The sequence below is a fragment of the Onychostruthus taczanowskii genome, unplaced genomic scaffold (genome assembly GCF_017590055.1).
Source record: "Onychostruthus taczanowskii isolate IOZ18803 unplaced genomic scaffold, ASM1759005v1 scaffold186, whole genome shotgun sequence".
NCBI classification, from domain to species: Eukaryota; Metazoa; Chordata; class Aves; order Passeriformes; family Passeridae; genus Onychostruthus; species Onychostruthus taczanowskii.
In genome coordinates this window covers 126700-149209 of record NW_024499084.1, presented here as the reverse complement: position 1 = coordinate 149209, position 22510 = coordinate 126700, and the positions used below count along the sequence as shown (strand labels likewise).

Below are 22510 nucleotides of genomic sequence, written 5' to 3'. Positions count from 1 at the left end.
TTTCATATCCAATTTTTCATGTTTTCTGCTGAGTAGAATAGTTTAGGACTTCTTTAACACTAATTATATATACTGTTCAAGTTGTTTTTTTTCCTCTTTCTAGATTACAGAAAGAAGGTTAAATGAGGAGAAAAGGAAGTTGTGACTTTCTCAAATTTATGACTTTCTGCTTTTCATTTAACACTATGCAGTTTTCTTTTCTGTCTGTGTCTTTTCCTGTTCATGCATATTTTTATGGACAAGTTTTCCACTTGATGATGTTGCCTTAAAAAAAAAAGGGGGGCAATTAAAAGATTTTAAAAGTATACTGACTGTACTCAGTGACCATGTTACAGTGTGTTATGGTGTTAAATATTTTCCTTTACATTTTAAAGAAATTTTTATGTGTGGCTTATAAGTTAAAAAAAGAAGACATGGGAATTATTTGTCAGTTTTTACACTAGAAGAAAGTATCCTTGAGTTCAGAGCTGCCCTGCTTCATAAACTATTTGGAATAGTGGTAACCTGCATATGCTTTCTTATGATTTGAATCATTGTGGATAGTTTAGTAAAAAAACTGGCAAAAAGAATTGTTCACAGATATCAAGGTACTGAAAAGGAAGTGAAAAGGTAATGTATATTAAGAAAAATACTAGTCTTCAGCCTATATATGTGAAGTTGTGGGCTTTGCTGCCACTGAGGAAAGGGATCAGAGAATGGTAAGGCCCAGTTCTCTGAAAATCCCAGAATTTTTAGGGTTGGAAGGGACTTCTGGAGATCATCTAGTCCAATCCCCCTTCAAAAGCAGGTTCGCCTAGAGCTGGTGAAAAAATAAACATCCAGGTGGTTTTGAATGTCTTCTGAGAGACAGACTCCATGACCTCCCTGGGCAGCCTGTTCCCATGCTCTCACATCCTCTGTGTAAAGTTTTTTCTCATGTTGAGGAAAAACATTTCTTGTGTTTTGGTTATGGCCATTGCTCCTTGTCCTGTCACTGGGCACCATGGAAAAGAGTCTGGCACCATCCTCTTGGCCCCTGCGTTTGAGATATTTATATTCACTAATGAGATCCCCTCTCAGTTTTCTCTTTGGACTAAACAGGCCCAGCTCCTACAATCTCTCCTCATAAGAGAAATGCTCCCGATCACAAATCATCTCTGTGGCCTCTGCTGGACCCTCTGCAGCAGCTCCTTGTCTTTCTTGGGCCTAGAGCAGGACATGGCGCTCAGATGTGGCTCACTAGGGCTGAATAGAGGGGCAGGATTGCCTCACTCAGCTTGCTGGCAATGCTCTTCCCAATGTTCCCAGGATACTATTGGTCCTCATGAACAGCTGAGTAAACTGAATGTTAGGACCGAGCAGGAAAGAATAGAAAACCACAGATAAATCATTATTTTAGTCTTCTATTAACCCATGGTACAATAGTAATTTTGACTATAACCACTTTTGTCTGAAAGACTGTAGTAAATAAGGTATACAGTGGGACATAAGATGTCAAACACATGTAAATGGCCTCTGCCAGAGGGGTAGCTAAATTCACTAGATCTTCTCAGTTGATCATTGCAATTGCTGACAGAGGTCTAGGAGGGTGTAAATGACTTTGAATAGATGAATGGACTTTGTATTTGAGTTAGAACACCCTCTCTGCAGTCTTCATAAAAGGAGAAATATGTACTGTTGTAGGCAACTACACTCTGGAGTTATTGCCATGACATGTTATGAACGTAGGTAGATGCAGGTAAGAAGGAATACCCAAATTCAGAGAATAAGTACTGTGCTGGCTGTTAAAGTTGACTGTGCTGATGCAGCCAGCCTTTAGCTCAGGGCATCCCTACATCCCTTGTCATCAAAGGCCAGGAATGGGCAAATTTACTTGTTGTCTCCTCTGTGTGTTCATCTTGGAAAAAATGTTTTCCATGTGGGCAGCATTTTAGAAGAAAATTAGTATCTTCCAGCACTTTTGCCATCCCATCCCTCTAACAGTATCTTAGAGGCCTGTAGACCCTTCAGATGTTGCAAGAACTAAAAACCTAGAACTGTGTAAACACACATTCAGAATTTATTTTTGCAATTATGGCATGCATATATGCTCTCCGTTTTTAGTCTTTTTCCCTGCTCTAAGGATTAAAGTACAGCAATTTGTTTCAAGGTGTAAGAGTAAGCTTCATAGTTTGTTCGGAAACATAGAATCACACACTTACTAGTACATTAGTGTAGTTATTGATGTTCTGCTGAAACCATGGATTTTCTAAGATTTTTAATGATAAATCATAAAATAACAAAAGACACGAATAAAATTTAAGTTACATTTGGGAATAATGCAACAGAAGCTGATTTGATTGTATCCTGTTATTTTTTCTGATGTCTTGCAATGGTGTGTGTTTGTGATGACACACACATGTATAGGCATATTTGCCCTCACTGTTATATCTTTCACTTAAAAAGAGAAAAATAAATATTCCTGGGCTTTGCATTTTGTATTTGAGATTTCTGTTTGTTAACTGTCTTGTTTTGATTACTGCCGTGGTTAAGAGCTGCTGATTCACAGACTACTTGCTTTTCCTGGAAGTCATCTGTGACTCTATTCAGAACAGCTTGTGCTAATTAGACTTTGAAGTGTCCGCCTGGTGGAAAACTTTTTTTCTCCTGCTTTTTAAAAAAGCATCTGGTCTGCTAAAAAAATAATTTGTTAGATTAGTAATCAAGTGCAGTTAAATAATGGTTTTTATGCTGAAAAACCCACTGATTTGCCAGTTCATTTAAAATACTTTTAAAATACTTTGTACTATAGTGAAATCAAAAGCCAGATGTACTTGGTCTTTAAGTTATGCTTCTGTTGTAGTGGGTTGTGAGTTTTGTGCACCACTGATAACTCAAATTAAATCATGCTATTGGAAGTCCTGAATAAATGCATGGCTAATACCATGACAAAAAATTGTTAATGTCTGGTGAAACCAAGGAAGTTCAGAGGAAAAGAAATGTAAGTGGGATCAGTAAGTAATTTGGGTGGTTAGAGTTCCAGAATACTAACTCTATTTTTACAGTGCTCACTGTAAAAGGAAAAGAACCATTTTCTAGCCTTTTAGAATGCAGTATTACAGTCGTACCTAGGTGTTTTGTGGTCACTGTAAGGAAGACCAATGTTAGTAAGCTTGACTGCATGTCTCTTACTGTGATTCTGTTGGGGGTTTATTTACTGTGGAGTTTCTGTTCCTGGGGGCAATGCTGACAATTGCCTTTTAACGTCAGTAGAGGATTTATCTTACAGGGAGCTGGCCATGAGAGAGTAGGTAGAGCTAACAGACCTGTTCAGATACTTTAGCTGGTGGTGTGTTAAATGTAACATCCCTGTCAGATGAACTAGCAGTTTGCAACAGAAATGGTGTAGATGCACACCTAATTTGAAAGAATAAGTAGGTTGGTGATCAATGAAGATGTTCATTAACAAACAAGAAAATTTGTTATAGTTTGTAGAATGAAACACCCATGTCTAAGGCTAGCTCTAATAGCAGGAGTTATAAACTACTGCTATGACTGGGGGAAAAGTTCCACTTCTTTGAAGCAGCAGTTATTTCATTTGTGTATGTACATGTTTGATAAAAAAAATGTAGTCCCTTATGTGCTTCTTCTCAGGCACAAAGCTACAGCTTTACTCTTCTAATTGATGTGGCATGTATTTTCTTCTGAATTAGCTTGAGAAAAATTATCCACAGAAGGAAGTAATTTGAATATATTACATTTGACATGTATTCAATCAAGCTCTTTTTTTCTTTTCAAACCATAGCTTTTTATAGATAAATAATCAGATTCTTCCTTATATTGTCAGTGAGATAAGGTTACTGATTTCTAGCTAATACTTTTCAGATACTAAGTGTTTTAATTTGATACAGTGTGTTCAGGCTATGGGGTTCACTAGGAATATCTTAATCGTAACAATGCAGCAATTGTTCATAGATTTTTTTGTTTGTTTTGGGGTTGTGTTTTTTTTTTTTTGTTGTTTTTTTTTTTTTTTTTTTTTGTTTTTTTTTTGTTTTTTTTTTTTTTTTTTTGTTTTGTTTTTTTTTTTTTTTTAATGGGGATTTAACCTTGGAGCAGTTCCAGCTGTGTTAATAAACCACAGGAAGCTTCAGTGAACATAAATACATTTAGAGAAGAAATTCTGTCTCTTACCTAATGTACAGACAACTAAGCAAGAGCAGCTGCTTACTGAAGTCAGTTTCTTTTTCACTACATGTGAAATTCATAATCAAAAACAAGACATGAGACTACTTCGCAGCTAGTAGTTGGCTGATTTACACTAGTAGTTGCTGTTGAATGTGGCTGGGACATAGGAGGTTGAATTTGGTTAATAGGGGAGAAGTCATAAAGCATTAATTGCTTTTGATGCTTTCAGACATTTCTAGAATCGGCAATCTAATTTAGTCTCAATGAAATTTAAATCCTACGTTTTGTCTGCCAAACTTATAAAGTTCAAACATAATCAATTTTCTTGAAAGAATTCCAAGTATGAAAACATTTTTGGTGATATGTGAGGATATATATGAGCATTACTTGAGTATTGTATGAGAATTATATGATCAATATATGAGTATTAGTGAAAATTGCTAATAATGCTGACTGCTTCTTTTGCAGAATAGGTATGAAATTGAAACATTAATAATTCTTTGGGAGTAAACAGTGGGGGCAGTCAGAATAGTGGACAGGAACTGGCAGTACTCATGTTGTTGTATGGAAAACCTGCCATTTTAGAGATTAGAAGAAGAAAAGGGGATTCCTTTTCCCTTGAGAAAGCTAGAGATTATCATATAGTTTTCTGTTAATACTGAGCATCAGCATGAAGAGGGAGGTTTGGGAGTTCTCTTTCTGTAGATCCCAGCAAGTAAGTTTTATCCAACTGAGAACAGCCATCAACACTGTCATAACTGAGCTCCAGATGGCAACTAAACACCACACAGCTGCTTGCTCTCTCCCCACACAGTGAAATGGGAGGAGAGAATTGCAAGGGTAAGAGTGAAAAAAGCAATGGGTTCAGATAAAAAAAATTTCCTAAGTGAAATAAAAATAACTGTAATAATGATAGCAATAATGAGAAGGAAAATAACAGCCAGTCTTGCATGCAGAGCCCAGGTATTTGTTTATTTTGTATTTGTTCAAAGATGGGTACTAGGTGCTAAATCTGCAAAGCTAGCATGCTAATTTGTGCTCCATACATTCTAGCAAAAAAAAAGAAATCATGGTTCATTAGCTACAAAGTTATCTGGTTTTCTTATTAATTAGTAATCTACCTTCTACTGGTTGAATGATCCTCTCACTTCTCATGCCAATTAGTTCCACGCTCAGTCTTTCTATTCCTTTGAGTGGGTGAGTTTCTTGAGTCTGGTTGCAATCTTCCTCTGCTGGAATTACCCGTTACCCAGAGAGCAGAGCGGCTCCTTACTCCATGAGTAAATGCCAAGCAGGAGAAATGATGCTGCTGAAAACAATTGCTTACCACCAACCAACCAACCAAAGGCTGGCGTGTCCCTGAGCATCACCACCTTGGCAGCCTCCTGCCTGCTCTTTTTGCAGAGCACAGCGCTACAGGGTGTGGGATACCCTGCTAAGCTGGGGTCATCTGTGCTGCCTGTGCCCTCTGCCCGTGTCTTGCCCAGCCCCAGCTCTCTTGGTGGTGAGATGGTGCGAGGAGGAGGAGAGGCCTTGAATCTGTGTAGCCACTCCTCAGCAGCAAGTAGCGCCTCCCTGTGTTACCCTCTCTGTTCTCACACAAACCCAAAAATAATTCCTTACCAGCCACTGGAGTGTACACCAGCATGTAGTTAACTATGTAGTTAACTCTATCACAGCCAAAACCAGCACAGCAAGAAAAGTATTTCTGAATGTTTTGTATTATAATAAAGGATCGCTCCCATTGCTTCAAAATGCCATACTGGGTTTTGTCTATGGCAAAATTTTTCTATTGAGTGATTTTTCTATTTTATTGTACCAATTTTTAAGTTCACTGATGATGGCTGAAGTCAGGACCCTGCTGTTCACTTCTTCTGATATTGTTACCAGTTGTACTACTTCAAGCTCTAGCATTAAAAGTCTTTCTATCTTTATCAGATCATAAAAGAGGGTGCATATAATTATGGAACTATAAGGCACAAAAATATTTCTAATTAATTTAGAAATATTCTTGGTTATAGTTCAGTCATTGCAACATAACATTACTGAAATAAAACATTACATTTCAGATCATTTCTTCTCTGTTTTTTATTCAAGTTAGTATAAGTGGTACCTGTATTTAGCATGAGGTCTCATTCGAAGGACTGTATTTTTTTTTTTTTCCTTGACCAGGTTTTGCTTTTTCTTTCATATCCTAGATGGCTATTCCCTATTTTGGAAACAAATAGTAAAAGTTGAAATACTCTGTCTTATTCAAATTTAATTTGTCATTGTTTTGTTCAGCCCTGGACAGCATTTTTTGTCAAAGGTTCTGTGTCCAAAAGCTTTTAGCCAGTTCTTTTGAGGGCAATACTCAAAAGTTGGCAGAATAGTGATGGGCTTACTACTGCTTGTGGGTGAAGTGTTGTGCTCACAGACTGACAGATATTTGGACTGTAAGAAGAATGGCTTATCTTATTAAATTGGAATGATAATTATGACTAAATTTCAAATGTTGTCAAACATTTCAAACTTGACCTTTACATGCAGATAATCCAGCAAACACACTGATCCGGAGGGCACCATTCCATTGAAAGGAAGTTCCTGGGAAGAAGGCCAAACACTTGAAACAGTGTTTTGATTGCTTACTCCAGATTTTCAAATGAGGAACGACGACAATCGTCCTTGCTAAATTTGTTTGTGGTCTGAAAAATTTACCATTACCCAAATTAAGCTTCATGTTCCTCAAGCTTTTGCAGTTACAGACACTCTACTTTTAAGAAGCTGAGCTTGAACTCAAAACCCTACCATTAAGGCTTCATTGGGTTTTTTGAAAACTAAGGTATTATGTAGTAAAGGCATTATAGCTTCTACACTAAATATGTTTGACAGGCTGCAGTCTCCTGTGAGCTCTTCTGGGACATCTGACTTTTCTAAACATTTTTAAAACCACTAACATGCTGAATGCTTTATGAATAAATGTAGGGGCACAGCTCTGTGCTTTGCACTCTGTTCTTCTGTCACAGGAAATACCTGTTCAAACTTGAGTCCTATTGTTGTAGACATTTATTTTCCTTTACAGCAGTACTGACATTCATAATTGTGTTCTATCACATCTCATTGAGGTACCTAGGAATGCTTTTAAAGAATGCATTTTCTGTACATTGCAGTCCATGTAATCATTACTGTGAGGTAATATTACCACTGGCTGGAAATTGAGTAAGTAAACCTTTGTCAGATATCTGTTTATATACTTGGATAGTTCTGACCACAACAAGGTTTCAGTCTTGTTTGCGTCTAATTATGCTGTAATGTATAAAGTTAGTAATAACAAAAAATAATTGAATGTGGTGGTTGTGTTTCGTAGGTATAGCATACCTGAGTGGAATGTGCAGTGAAAAACGAAAATGTATAATTGCAGAGGACAATGGTCTGAATCTGGCTTTTACAATTGCCCATGAAATGGGTCACAAGTAAGTATGTGAATATTAAAGCCTTTTATTCATTTGCATTGAATACTACTGTGATTTGACTAATTTGATTGTGTACTTCAGTTTCTCCTTTCTTTCTATAAGGAGGGGATTTAAATGAAAAATTCAGAAAATAGTGTATCTGTTAATAATAATAATATGTATCAATACATAGTATGTAGCTTAAGAAAAGGTTTATGTAATGTTTAGTAATACAAAAATCTTTATAGCTACAAAATAAATAAATTAACTGGAAAGACTGTTCCCCATTGTCTGGGGAAAATCAGGTGCCCCAAGATGTTTGTTCTATGCTGACTATGGTATTGTGTAACAGATCCAACTCTAACAATTATTGCCAACAAACATTTTAGTGAGATCATAAGTTGGAAGAGCCCTTATTTAATTTGGCTTTCTTAGGATAGATCCCATTATAATGTAGAATAGTAATTGCTTATTGCAACATTAATGTTTTTCATCTTAGAAGAAGAAAAAGATGGCAAAATGAAGGTGAAGTTAACTGTCCTTCACAGTTGGGCTGGATGTTTTTACTCATTCAGTGTTGAATATTTTAGCCCAAGGTGAAAAATTAATATTTTTCAATAATAAAATCTGTTAATAATATTTCAGCTTCATTCCCTCCCTCACTACTTGTAAAAAAAATAAATAGAAAATGTCTTATTTTTAACTGAAATAAAAAGGAGATATGTATTACTCTTATCATTTTTTTCTGCAGTGTCTGTGCCAGGTATTTATGTATTTGTATTATAATGTCAGTTTCAGAGGGACAACAGACAGGGATGTTTTGCTAAATGTGTGGTTAGGTATCTTAGGACAAATACTTTGAGTTGAAAGTGACTTGGTTTAAATTTGGTCAAAACTTCCTGAGACTGGAGATCCTAGCATGAAATATTGAAAAATGAAATTAATTATAAGAAAAACCGGAAATTAAAATATTTGTATTGATTTTCTTTCTAGATGCAAAATAAGCAAATACAGAGCAATTATTTAAAGATTGACACAAGTATAAGTTGCTGCTTTAAATTGATATTTTATGGTTTGTTGGGTTTTTTTTTTTGGTTTGTTTTGGGTTTTTTTTTTTGTTTTTTTTTTTTTTTTCATTTTCATAACTGCAGAAAAAAACTCCTGGTTAATGTAAGCCAGCCTGCTTGCATGATAGTTGTGATAAAGGAAAGACCTAAAAAGAAATACTTATTTGTGTTTTGTAGCTACACATCATTCTACTTCTATTTTTTGCTGTAGTGTTTGCTGGTATTGGAAGAGGGAATGGGTAGAAGAAGAATTATTTTCTGTAAACTTATTCCTGTGACAGCAAACCAAGAATAAGGGGAATTAAACAATCCCTGATTATGACCTGCAGATGGATTCACTGGTAGAGTAAATTAGAAAATTGTTTGATGCAAGTATGATAATAACATATATACTGCTGTATGAGCAGAACAGTAACAGTGTTTCTACAGTATAGAAGCCTTTGCTGCAAAATTACTGTATTTGAAAAAAGAGACATCTCAATCAACAAGAAATACAACATCTTATGCTCACTGAAAAATGGTGATACGTAATGTTCTTGCAAAGTTATGGGTGGTGTGTTGGTTGTGCAATAGCCAATTCGCGAATGTGGGATACTGATCTTAAAAAGTTTATGTGGTTACATAGTGGTAAGGTATTTATCTTGCAGAAGACTATCTTTGGCTTCCTGAGGTCTTCTAAGATGACAAGCAGTACATGAAACAAGGTAGACAGAGAAGCTCACTGTTGCTGCTAGCAGTTCTTCCAAGACTGCAGCACAGGTCAGGCTCTAACCTGTGTTACATTTGTTTGTGAACTTGGAATATCTTCATGGCAGCATTGCAGTTGGACTGTGAAAGAGAAGGAATCTGCATGATTTTCCTACAGGAACATAAAACTTATATTGCTGATATATAAATCCTGGGGCAAACAAATGTTGCAAGGCTACATATGAAATTTCAGAGCTTTCAAATCCTTTAATACTAATTCAAATAAACTTGGAAAAACAAATTATGATGGTATCCCAGCCATCATATTCTCACTGATGATGGAAGTAATGGCATTTGGATGTCATTAGAGACATCCTCACAATTCTCTGTGGGTAATATAATAGACATTTTTAAAAAGTGGAAATAAAGAATAAATAAAATCTTGTGTCAGTGTAAAAGACAGAATGTTGATTGAACCAGTCATTTCTTCAAGAAATCCAAACGAATGAAGGCTTGTAATAAGGCTTGTAATAGACCACATAGTGTATAGGGGAAAAAAAAAAAAAAAAGAGCACCCTCCAGTGCAAAAGACGCAGAGGTATAGAGGCAGAGATCCCTGCTTCACAATGGAGTCAGAGTCCTTAGCTGTCACAATCTGAAATAGAGTGGTCTTGCACCAAGGAGCGTAGGGGTGACATTTTAGAGATATTTGTTTTTTTCTGCATGAGTGTCTCTGTTTGCCAGTCAGGCCCTGACAATTGCAAAGAAGATGCTAGAAGTAGTTGAACCTTTGTGAAGAGACAATATAAAAATGTTGAAGACAAACATTTGAATGTAGATCCTGTTGGAAAGGACTTGAGCAAATATATCTAGAGTATCTCTTACAGAGATTTGTCTTGCTCATTCTTAACTGCCTCAGAAGCAGAGATTAAATGCTCACCATACAGACCAGTCATAAACAGTGCTTTCAATACATCATCTTTTCTAGAAAATTTTCACTAACTTCTTTTGAATCTTGAGGTCATCTAACCACTACCTTGGTTTTTTTGTATGTAATATCTTTAGCCATTCTAGTTGCTCTTGTGAAGAGTCTAGTTCAGCAGCATAGAACCAAAAGCTTTCTCAAAGACTTTGCTTCTTGAAGGATAAAGAACAAACATTTTTTTTCCCTTCTGTACAACAGATATTCTTGCCCATAAGTTGCTGCACAAATAGATTCAAAAGTTATGTAATGTAGACGCTGTTAATTTTCATTTTCTGAGAGCATGAAAAAGACAAACAAAGACATTACCAGTTGTCATTGTATTAATGAATATAAAGCTCTGATGCATTCCTTTCACTAAAGAAATTTTTCCTAGTATCCAACCCGAACCTCCCCTGGCACAGCTTGAGGTGATGTCCTCTTGTCCTGTTGCCACTTGCCTGGAAGAAGATTCCCTTATATTGAATGCATTCTGATACATGGATGTTTATTAAGTGTTGTGTTGTTGGTTTATTTTTGTTTTTCCAATTGAAAGAGAAATATTCTCAATGAAATACAATGACAGACTAAACCTCACTTTGCAATGTGAAACATCTTTGTTCTAGCCTTGTGTATCTGAATGTAGATGATATTTTAATGACATTGAGAATTAATGAAAGTCAACAGTTGATTTTTGAACTCTATCTGTGTAATCAGTCATTAAAAATTGTATCACATTAATGGATTTGGATTTTATTAAACATATTCTAAGTATTAAAATTAATTTACTAAGCAATAAGGTAATTACATAATGAGGTCACATTACATAGTTAATCATAAGACATTGTCTCTGTGGAGAAAAGAGCTAAGAGTGACAATTGCTGATATTGAGGTTAACGAGCTACATGTGATTTTACTTAAATGATAGCCCTCTATGGGCTATGATTCCTTTTGAAGGATGGAGAAATAAAGAACATATGTAAGTTTATGCCTCTCTAAATGCATTAATTTACAATTATTAAGTGCTCTAAAAGTAGTTTAGAAGTTGTCTTAGCCACTTAAATGAGAAACTGGTGTAATTCTTCAGAATTAATTTTATACACATCTGCATTCTTTTTCTGACGAGCATTTTTTTAAATATGAGAGGTAACTGTTACTAAAATTCAGGATGTTCTGACACATATTTTGTAGTGATGAACAGGGAGTCTGTGGAACTTCTGAATCACCTATTTAGTAGTTAATAAGCAAAAAGCGTATATTCTTTATGAAGATATTAAAAAGTTGTAGAAGGTGCAGGGAAAATTCTTGTAATTGTGGCTTTATTCCAGCTGCAGAGTCTCTCATTTCCCTCCAATTGTTTCTTTCTTAATTTTTTCTGTTCTTTTGGCTAATGGTTTAAGGCTGGGTTTCTCAGTCCAAGATGCAGAGATACAGATATTAATCTATCTGTAGGTACTCTCAGAGATGTTGAACTTTGACTGTTTTGGCTGGTTTTCATCACCACTGAATTTTCCGTTCAAATCAAAGTCAACTGAAGTGTAGAGACAGAAGCCTAACTTCCAGTAAAACCATTTGAAAAGTACAGCTACTGTTTGAAAAACTGAGCTTTGTAGTGATTTTTAAAATGCATGCACAGCAGATATAGGCAATCATCTTTCCCATACACATATTTGTGTCATTACAGATTTACACAGAAAAGGTTGTAATTCCCTGCTTTTTGTGCATAGCTGCATACAAGGTGAACATGCCTGGAGAAGAGAAGGCTCTGGGGGAAGCCTATGTCACTTTTCAGACCTAAAGGAGACCTATAGTAGAGCCTGGAGAGGGGCCTTTTACAAGGGCACATAGTGGCAGGACAAGGGGGAATGGCTTTAAATTGGATGAGAGTAGGTTTAGATTAGATATTAGGATTTTTTACTGTGAGGGTAGTGAGGCATTGAACAGGTTGTCCATAGTGGTTGTGCACTCCCCGTGTTGAGCTGATCAAGACCAGGTAGGGTAGAATTTTGACCACAACCTGGTCTAGTGGAAGTTTCCCTGTCTGGCAGTGGGTTTGGAACTAGATGATCTTAAATGTCCCTTCCAACCCAAATCATTCTATGATTCTGTGGTTCTCTTATTTTTGTATTATTTTTGTATTGTTTTACTGTCTGTGACATTTTCTATCCTCCTTGTTTAAAAAATAGAAACTTTACAGGGATATTTATCTATAAAGCATAGCACTTTAATAAGAAGCTAATTTTTAAAAAAAATACTCTTAAGAAGGAAGGTAATGTGCTTTCCCTTTTCCTTGATGCTTATTTATTTGACAAAAATTAATAGGAAGCTTTAGCTTTGTATTGCATTTCAGCATTACCTATTCTCTATTTCAAACATGATTTGTACAAAATCACCCTCGTAGTTTCATCACTATCTTTTTTTTTCTGATAGGTCAGGAAAAGTATCCATAAGGTAACTGTTGCAGTTAAAACTCTTGCAGTTAAACTGACAGTGCGCTGAGTGGTCTTGAAAGAATTTCTTAATTTATTTTTTTAAACTACTTTAATGAAGTTCAAAAGTATGTATATTAGATGCTCAACCATGCAAGTCCTTGAGATTACCTTACATTCATTTTCATGCTTTAGTGGGTAAGTTCTTTAAAAATTGGTAGTCTCTTTTTTGCCTGCATCTATATCAAAGTAGATGTCTTTGTTCCACAGTAACATACTTATGCTGACTTAAATCAGTTTAGGATCTTACTGGGCACATGGGTGTATATTTCCAAACTTCAGTGGCCTGAAAATTGTACAACAAAATACATTTAAGATTACAGATGACAGAAAATAATGAAGTCTGTTAACATACTTCACATTTATGTTTGCTCATACTCAAAATGTTTCTGGTGTTAAAAACCATGAAAAAAAAATTAGTTTTGTTGGTCCAGTTCTAATCACATTTGTGCATCACATCACTGCAATGCCAGGCAGAAATAAAGCATCACCAACCTTTTGCTGGTAGCAAGACAGCTGAAGAAACAGCTCAGGAAGAAGTGAAACACTGAGATAGGGAAGAAGCACTGCATCAGCATTTTAGTAATGTAAAAAGATATGTTTTTTTTTTTTTTTTTAAATGAAATTTAGATTAGTCAACTCTTTCTCTGGCAAGGTATTAAGGGTTGCGTTTCTGCCAGCCTATACAGTTCCAAGATGGGTTTATGTTAAATTTTTCTTAGGATAACATTTGTAAACTAAACAATTAGTAACTGAAAGACATCCTACAAGATGCAAAAGATTAATTGATAGTCTGATACATTTAAAATATCTGTGAAAAAATTGGCAAAAGGTTGTAACAATGTCAATGTTTTTGTTAATACAAAAGCTGGTAATTTATAGCTCTTCACTGAGTTTATGATAGCTCAATGACGTTGCATGGGTGTTATATTTTCCAGAAGCCAATACTTCTTCTGTATTATATAATCTCTGTAAAAAACCTTCAGGAAGTGGCAGTGTATATTTTCATGTTATGATGCTAAATATACCTGTCACTGCAAATCTTTGAATTATTTATATACTTCAGTCAAAGGGCTGTGGCTCAGTAGTTTGTCTAGATCCAGCACCATGAAGCATGGTGGTAGAACTATTGGAGTTACAGAGAAGAAAGCTGTTCTGCAAAAGCTGCTAAGTCAGCTGGACAGCAGTGTCCAGCGTATGTTAATATCCCTGTACTAATATGCATGTTGTACTTTTACCCAGTTGTTTTAAGACTGAAAATGTAATCTGAATTTCTAGCATTGTGGAGAATGAGCAATGATTCACAAAGGGAAATAACAGTTGCATAAAGTTATTTATTTTTACTTTTTCTGATCTTATAATTTTTAACAAGAAGATTGAGATTTCCATGTTTGGTAGATTTTCCTTTGAAGATAAATTCTTTCCAAAAGAAATCATGTTTTACCTTTTACCATCATAATTTTTCTGTAGCTGGTCAATTGCCTTTCACTTTTAGCTAAATAATTAATTTACCAGTTGAAATGTGTCTTATCCCATTTATTCAATCATCTGTGAAGCCCTCATATGGTTGAAAGGACGTATAAAAATCATACAACACTTAATACTCCACTAACCAGAATTTTAAAAAAAACAACAAGTCAAAATATAGCAGCTTATAAAATCCTTCTACTAGTCTGGTCTTTTTATATATTTTTGTCTCTAAAGATAGCAGTGTGGTAAAACATTTTGTTGAAAAAGTGCAATAAAAGTACTAAGAAAATAGTGTAGCTTCTGTCTCTCTGTCTGTGATAATCACATAAGGGGTGTTATTTTCACTTACCAAATACATCCTCATGATACTGCAGAATTACAGACCAGACAAACTGATGTGAAAATCATTGTACTATAAAACTGCATATAAGCTTTTAAACCTTGTAATTTTAGTTTAAAAAGTTTTGATCATTCTGTCATTTTGTACTATTGCACAAAATTATAAAAAAAAAAAAAAGCACTGGAAATAATAAGGAAGATAACACTTCATTATTAATAATACTTTTTAAAGTTAGTTTTATTTTTAAGGTAATAGAATTTATTATGTTAGTGATTTCTTTCAAAAGTGGAAAAGTATCTAGGATAATGGTTGCAGAGAATGTACAAATACTGTGTAGTAATCACTTATACCAATATGAATTTTTAACAAATCAAATGGAATGTGATCCCATCACACATCATCGGTATAAACTGGCAAGTGCATTCAGAGGTTTACTTTTTCCTTCTCAAGGGTAAAGTTCTCTAGTAATTTTCAGTCTTTCCTGAGCTCACACTAATAGTCTGCAGTTCACACTCATCATTCTCTTGTTCTATATATGACTTGGAATAAATAGATCCTTTAGTATTTGGGAATCTATTTATTATACTGAACATTTTATTTATTATACTGAGCACTGCTGGTTCCTTAACGCAGCACTTGCTCTTCCACTTTTCTTTGATCTCCCTCTTATTCCCAATCTGTCTCACTGTGACTATCAAAATCTGAGTTTTAGTTGTTCTCTTTAATGTTTTTGATTCTTTCCGGTTTTGTTTACAGATAAGCCTAAAGTAATTCTCCACATCTATCTGAACTAACCTGATCAATTGCTCATATAATAGGCTTTTGATACTATTTAATCTTTGTCCCTTCTTTGCTTGTTTCTGGTTTAACAACATCATTCTTGTTCAGGTGCACTATTTGCATTTTAAGTGTTATAGGATGGTGATAACCATCATCTCCCATTTGCAAAGCACAAACAAAATAACGAATAAATAATGAAAAGCTTTTGCCTGGAAGCATGTGGGGTCACTGAGCAAATGCATATTGTCATGAAAGTAGCACATGTCAAAGAATTTTGATATCCTATGGTAAGAAGAAATGTAAAATAGCAATGCAGACCTAATTGTTTGAAGAAGGTGTGTGCAGAACCTTTTTTAGCTTATTTAAATATAGAATAATGACTGAGGATCCTCTTTTGAGGCTTAAAAGAGCTTTGTTTTGTAATACTCCACTATAATTAGATCAAGTTAAATTGTAGTACTTGGTACTAGTTCAGTATTTTGACACTGGAATGCATTTTGAATGCAAGAATATAAGCTGTTTTCATAAGTGACAGGAGAGGTGTTATTGCCTTTTTGATTCCAGCTGTACACACATAATGCAGCAGTAGTTAATTGTAAAATAATTGCATTTTAACTGACATATTGAACGAATATTTTTCTTCTACTTTCAGTGGCCCGAATTATTAATTCCAAATGCAGAGAATTTAATGATGTTGTTTCTTTGTATTATTTCTACTTGCATATTAAAGATTTAGCAGAAATTTTTCTGGTTTTATACATGGTATAACATAAAAATCCTTTAAAAAAGTTTTAGAGGGTTTTTAGATAAAAACATTTTTTTTCAGTGGACTTGATTTATATTGTTAGTGGAGCTTATTGGACCAAGTCTGACAAAATATTTTAAAACTGAGATTAATAACATATCTATATATTTTATTAAATATATAATTATTTAATTGCATAGAGTGAACTTAAATGTTGCTAATATTTTATTTAGGGAAAGCATTCTATAGAATACTTCCTACTTGCATATTTTGTCTGCTCTATATAGCCTTTAACCAGAATGGGTAGAGCATTTTTATGCAACACTGAAGAAATACCATTTCTTTTCTTAAAAATACAATTTATTTCTATATATAGACATGAAGTACTACTCGTTAAAGTACAGCACTTTCTTTGTTAATTCTGTTTTTTCAGGCTATTACAAAGTTATCTTATAATCCCAAACTTCTTTGTCTTCCTCCCACATGCACATGGTGTTGCTTTACTCTTGTGTGAGGTTGAATGATCACAGCTATGGTAGAGGGGAGAGGGAGCACTGTGCTGAGTGCTGTCATAATACTTTCATTCTGTAGGAAGAGACAGAACAGCACCTTACACAGGCACAGTTTCTGTGGTACCTTTGTATCAGTGAAAGGATATGGTTATGTCTTTCACGTGCAGCAAGAGAGGGCTGAAAATACCATGACCACCACTGCAAGCACTGAGTAATGTTACATCCTTGATTGTTAATGGAGAAGTAGGTATACATGCTTACACTAGTTAGTCTTGTGCTGAATAAGAAGGTAGCAATGACTGTTCAGCTTCTTTTTCTCACCACACACAATGTGATGTGAGGAATGAAATCAGAAGTCAGTTCTGCTGCACACTGACTTTTATGTGGTCTTGTAATTGATACTAGGTCAGATAAAAATATGCATTACAGAAGAAATCAAAAACACTCACTGAAGAAAACATTCCTGAGAATGTTTAAGAGCAGGTTCTGTTGCTTCTTTAGCTTGCTTCTCAGATATTATCCTGAAATTTAGTTAATTGTTGTTAACTTACAATGTGTATTTGCCTTTTGAGTAGGCATTTTTGAATGCCTATTCATTCAGGTAGGCAAAGGATCAATATTTGCATTTACTGTTTCCTGGATTTTTTAACATGTACTTAATTTGGAGGTGGAAGAGAATTGAGGAATGAATTCCATTGGATTAGTACAGATATTTTGAACTACTGTTGAATGTCAAAACAGGATAGAAGAAGTGTTACAAAAGTATGGACAGATAAAGTACTGGAAGATTATTGGAATTAGGTTTTTTATTAGTGCTTAATGTACTTAATTTCCACAGCTGTTATAATTACAACAGTTTTAACGACTTCATGCTTTAAAAGACAATGTTTTCCTCAGAATTTGTGTGCTAATAAACATTATAAAATGCTTCCGTGGTAATAGATTGGAAAAAGGGGGGGTACACTGATATATATGCAGTGGTGGCTAGTGTTTTTTGAAACAGTCAAGATCATGGTTTAGCTAAGCACACATTTCGCTGACTGACTTTAAAGAATATTTTGTGGCAAAGTCTAGCTTCAGGAATTGTTTTTCAGAGTGAAGGGAAATAATCATAATTAGAAATTACAGGGGGTTTTAAATTTTTGTCTTAAAATTTATTAAAATTTATTAACTATTTAAAATAACATATAAATGTGTTAATTCCACTCTGCATAAATGTAAGACATGAATTATATAATAAATTTTGTCAAGATTTTTGGGTTGTAAATGTTTTAGTTAAAATCCTACAGTCTATATGATACTGACAAATGAGTATTTTTAAATTACTACTTTTGCACTAAGGAAGCATTTAACTCAAAGACCTATGAGCAGAATTTTTTCTTATGTAGTCCATTAGGTTAAATATCCACAGCTTTCCTGTGTCTTCCTCCACAGTTCCTATGGGTATAAATAACTCTGGAGATAGAGACGTCTCGAATTCTGCATGTAAGGCAAGTGCAGAGGCACTTCTGTGTAGCTGTTTCATGCCATTCAGGCAGGTCAGGAAAAGACAGAGGCTAAGATCAGAGTCAAACGCATTTGCTTGCCTCAGTTATATGGTTTACAGATAGCAAAATTATCCAGTTTATGCAGAAGGCACTGTTCCAGGGCTCCAGAGCGTGAGGTGTACACATCAGTGTAAGAGACAGAGCACTACTATAGGCAAGGTAAAGCCCTGCCTGATATTTCCATTAATTTCATTGGTAAATGCAAGGTAAAGCAGATTGCAAATTTATGTATAATTTGAGTCATGAATGGATTCTGGGATAGAGTGGAGAGCAAAAGTGTTGGGAGACAGGCCTTTTTGCCATTTGCCACTGTGGAGTGGTGAAATAAGGAGAACCACAATGTACTCCAGTTTTTGTAGACACAGCAAACTTACTCTGTCTTTGCAGTCTGTAAGTGAAAGAATCAATACAAGGAATAGAGTTTTATTAAACCTGAAGTTTTGCTTTTCTGCAGGGCAGAGTAATGCTGCAAATTTCCAACTCTACTTTAAATCCAATGCTCTGGAAAGTAGACTCACACCCATTTGTAAATCTCCAAAGACAGCTGAGCATATTTATTTCTTGTAATATCAGTCAAGCATGATCTACTTAGCTAATTCTGAAAATCTTGGTTTTATTTAGGTGCTTCTTCTTCCTCTCTGTTTGCTAATTCTGAATGAGAGTGAGAGTGAGTCTTCAGTTAAACAGCAGCTTCAAGCAGATATTCAGTAGAATTTTTCATGGCAGTGACTGAATGTGAGAACTTACTGGGATGCATAAGGATGCCAAGTCTTTATAATCAAAATCAATTTAATTTCTTCATCAGTGTTATTTTTTACAAGAGATTGAAAACTCATTTAGGTGTTGTTTTTCTTTAGACAGAATAATTGCCCATCAAAATAGTGATTATTTTAGTATTCTATAAAATTTCAACCTGTCAATTCCATGTAGAATGAAGATGGAATCACTGCCAAAATATTCACTGATCTTAAAAAATAAAGAGTGTGTTGCCCATTTACAAGAGAAATAGTATTCATTAAACTTACAATTGTGCAGTTTTGGAAATTCAGAAAGTTGTCCAAAATATGTATTGAGCTGATTGGAATGCAATATTTCTCATCAAATAAATGCAGCTCCACATCCATCTTAAATTATAAAGTTGTTGTCCATACATTGGTACCATGTGAAAGATACCATGGAAAAAATAATCAAAAGAGGTTTCCTACATGCAATATATATGAGCTATTTTCAGCCCTTTGCAAGAGTTTTAACTTACAAAAATTCTGAAAACAACCTGTTACTTTGTTTCACTTTGTTTTATTTTTAATAACTTCAAAATTCAGTATGGGGATAAACCACGACAATGACCACCCATCCTGTGCAGATGGTGTCCACATCATGTCTGGGGAATGGATTAAAGGACAGAATCTTGGGGATGTTTCATGGTCTCAGTGCAGCAGAGAAGATCTGGAAAGATTTCTCAGGTATATAATTCAAGAAAAGAAATCTTACTGTATGTCATTTAGAAATAGATCCAATTAATATACTGAAATAATAAGTTTTTAACTTTTTTTTACTCCAGTTGGAGATTTTTTTTTTTGCAAAATCCATTGAAATATTTTAAGTCATCACAATCTAAGATTTATTAAAATGTTTTCGGCAATTGCATGGATTTTTATATTTTCATGTCTTAATCAATATGATTATACTTTTATATACTTATATGGAAATTTTGTATATGTCGCTATATTTACTGTATATTAATGCTCTGTGTACTGAAATATTTGGCCACCAAAACCTTTATCCATTAAATAAGTTTTATTCCAAAGTGTTGTCCAGCACATTTCTGAAATGCTGATCAATTATATAGTCTTTCTGCAAATGTACAATAACAGAGCACATTAACTTATAGCAAGCAGGCCATATGATTTTAAACATGAGCAGTAGCCCAATGCTGATGAATAAGCAAATTGTAATTGTCCATGTACTTTGAATGTTGTGTGCAAGTTTAAGTTGGCATAGCGATCGGACCCTTGGATTTCTCAGTATGAACGAATCTCTGCATATCACCAGGTCAAAGGCCAGTAACTGTCTGGTACAGACGAATCCTCAGAGCCTCAATTCTGTGATTATTCCCTCCAAGCTCCCAGGAATGACGTACACTGCAGATGAGCAGTGTCAGATTCTTTTTGGACCAACTGCTTCCTTTTGCCAAGAAATGCAGGTAAGGCTATGTCTGTACTTCAGAAAATGCATCTACCATCTAATTTTTGTGTGAAAGTAGCTTTTGTACATATGTTTGATAGAAAGAGAATATAGTATCTTTGAAGTAAGAATTTTACACTTGCTTTCGAAAAATTGCACATATTCATTATGCACATATTCATTGGTTTATCTTGTAAGTCTTGCTTTAGGTTTCTGAATATCTTGAAGCGTGTTTTATTGATAGTTCCTTTGTACTTTAGAAGCTTATGATGTCATAGTGTTGAGACACCTTGTTGCAGCAAGTGGAATATTTGCAATTTATTATTTAGGTTCCATTTTATTATGGCTTGAACATCCATTTCTGGCCTTCAGAAGATTATGCTGTGTCTGTGCAAATTGAGAGGAGTAATAGTGCTGTTAACTGGGCTCTCGGCACCTCTGAGCCCACACAGAGCTGTACAGTGCCACGACAAGAGGAGTTCCAGTACTTAAGTCAGTTTGCTGACTTTGCTTTGTGCCAGTGTGAAGCAGTGTCACTATATGAGCCTTAAAAAAATTATGAACAGGCCTTCATAATTTTATGAGCTAATGCTAGTAGACATCTGATTGAAAAAGCAGTTTAAAAATTATTTTTGCAGAGAACAGTCAAACTTTTTTAGCTTGAGCACGAGAGACTAAACATATTTGATGCCCTTAAGACACTAAGGAAGGTAAAGATGGGATGACAGTATGCATATATGTAAAGAGCATGGAGCATGGATTGACAGAGCAGGCACTAGAGGAACTGTGAAATAAAATTTCATCAGAGTCAGTGGGCAGATAGCCTGAAAAGGTTAGGAGTACTAAACAGGAAAACATAATTCCTTTCTCCTTTAATTCTTCAGTTCTCTTCCTGTTTTCATTTGGACATAGTACTATTTCTTCAGAGAGTTTCACTTAAACTAAAGATTCTCAAAAAGATTCTCAAAGGAAACATTGCAGTACATGTGCTACTAAGGCATGCTGAGAGTGGTATAGTTGAAGAGAAAAGGGAAGAAAGGATTAAAGATTCTCAAAAGTAATTGAAGAAAGAGAGAAACATCAAGATTTTCTGTTGCATAATATCTTTATATGCTTTTCATTTGTCTGGATAAATTCCCTTCCTTTTACCTTTGTGTTTTGTTCTTATTCGTATATTTAAATTCAGATAGTCAAGTTGTCCTATGCCTGTTGTGTTTGTCATAGATTCAGTAAATATTCTCCTTCACGATCCTAACTCTTTTGATTTACATTATTTTAGAAATATTAGGAAATTAAATTCAGTGAATATTACCAGGGTAGTGTTCAACTGTTTGCACAGAGATTATTTAGGTTCTAGGTGCTCATAGCTAATTGTCCATTTCTAGTCATCTTCAATCGTATTCCCCTCTTCTGACATTCTGCATGTAAGACACCTTTCATCTAAACCAATTATTTTCAGCTAAATAAATATGTCTGCTTTTTCCTACCTATGGGATCATTGCTTTATATTTATATTAAATATTTATATTAACAGTAAAATCAACAGAAGTTTCTGGCTATTTTACTGTAATATTAAATATTAGTATTAATATACCATTACATATTATTAAATATTAGTATTAAATGAAACATTGTAATTTAAATACAAGTATAATCCAAGTTTGCTGTGAAGAAAGAATATAGTAATGATGTAAGACAATACAAAAGGCCTATATATTTTCAACTATGCTTTTTTCCTGATAAACTGCAATTTAATTTTAGCTCTCATCATAAAACCAAATGAGTTACCTGATGACCTTATGTCTAACAGTTAGAAAAAGACAGCCCAGTAACAATTGCTGAGAAGACAGCAATGGGAAGAACCTTCTGCAGTTTTCCCAAAAGCCTCTGCAAAACTGGTAACCCTAACCTGAAAATTGTATAATGAAATATTGAACCAAGAAATTACTGTAACAAATTTTTAAGAACCTTGGATCTATTAGAAATGAGTGAATGACACTAAGAACAAATTTGAGAAAACATGGTGAGAGTAGAAGATTTTTCCAAAGCTTCCTTCCTGACCTCAGTAAAGTCACCTTGTTGGTTTTTCTCTGTGTTCTTCTGTCTGGAAGCAAAATTTACACTCTTAACTTCCTACCAGCAAAGAAAAAAAAA

At 34.7% G+C, this 22510-nt stretch overlaps 1 protein-coding gene across 1 annotated transcript in view; it reads left to right on the top strand.

Moving 5' to 3' along the window:
* Positions 1-22510, top strand: part of ADAMTS19 (ADAM metallopeptidase with thrombospondin type 1 motif 19) — a 124903-nt gene that overhangs the window by 57472 nt on the left and 44921 nt on the right. The window contains exons 8-10 of the mRNA XM_041401130.1: positions 7490-7595; positions 19495-19635; positions 20225-20375. Coding sequence (XP_041257064.1) covers positions 7490-7595; positions 19495-19635; positions 20225-20375 — 398 coding nt within the window. The remainder of the gene's footprint in view (positions 1-7489; positions 7596-19494; positions 19636-20224; positions 20376-22510) is intronic.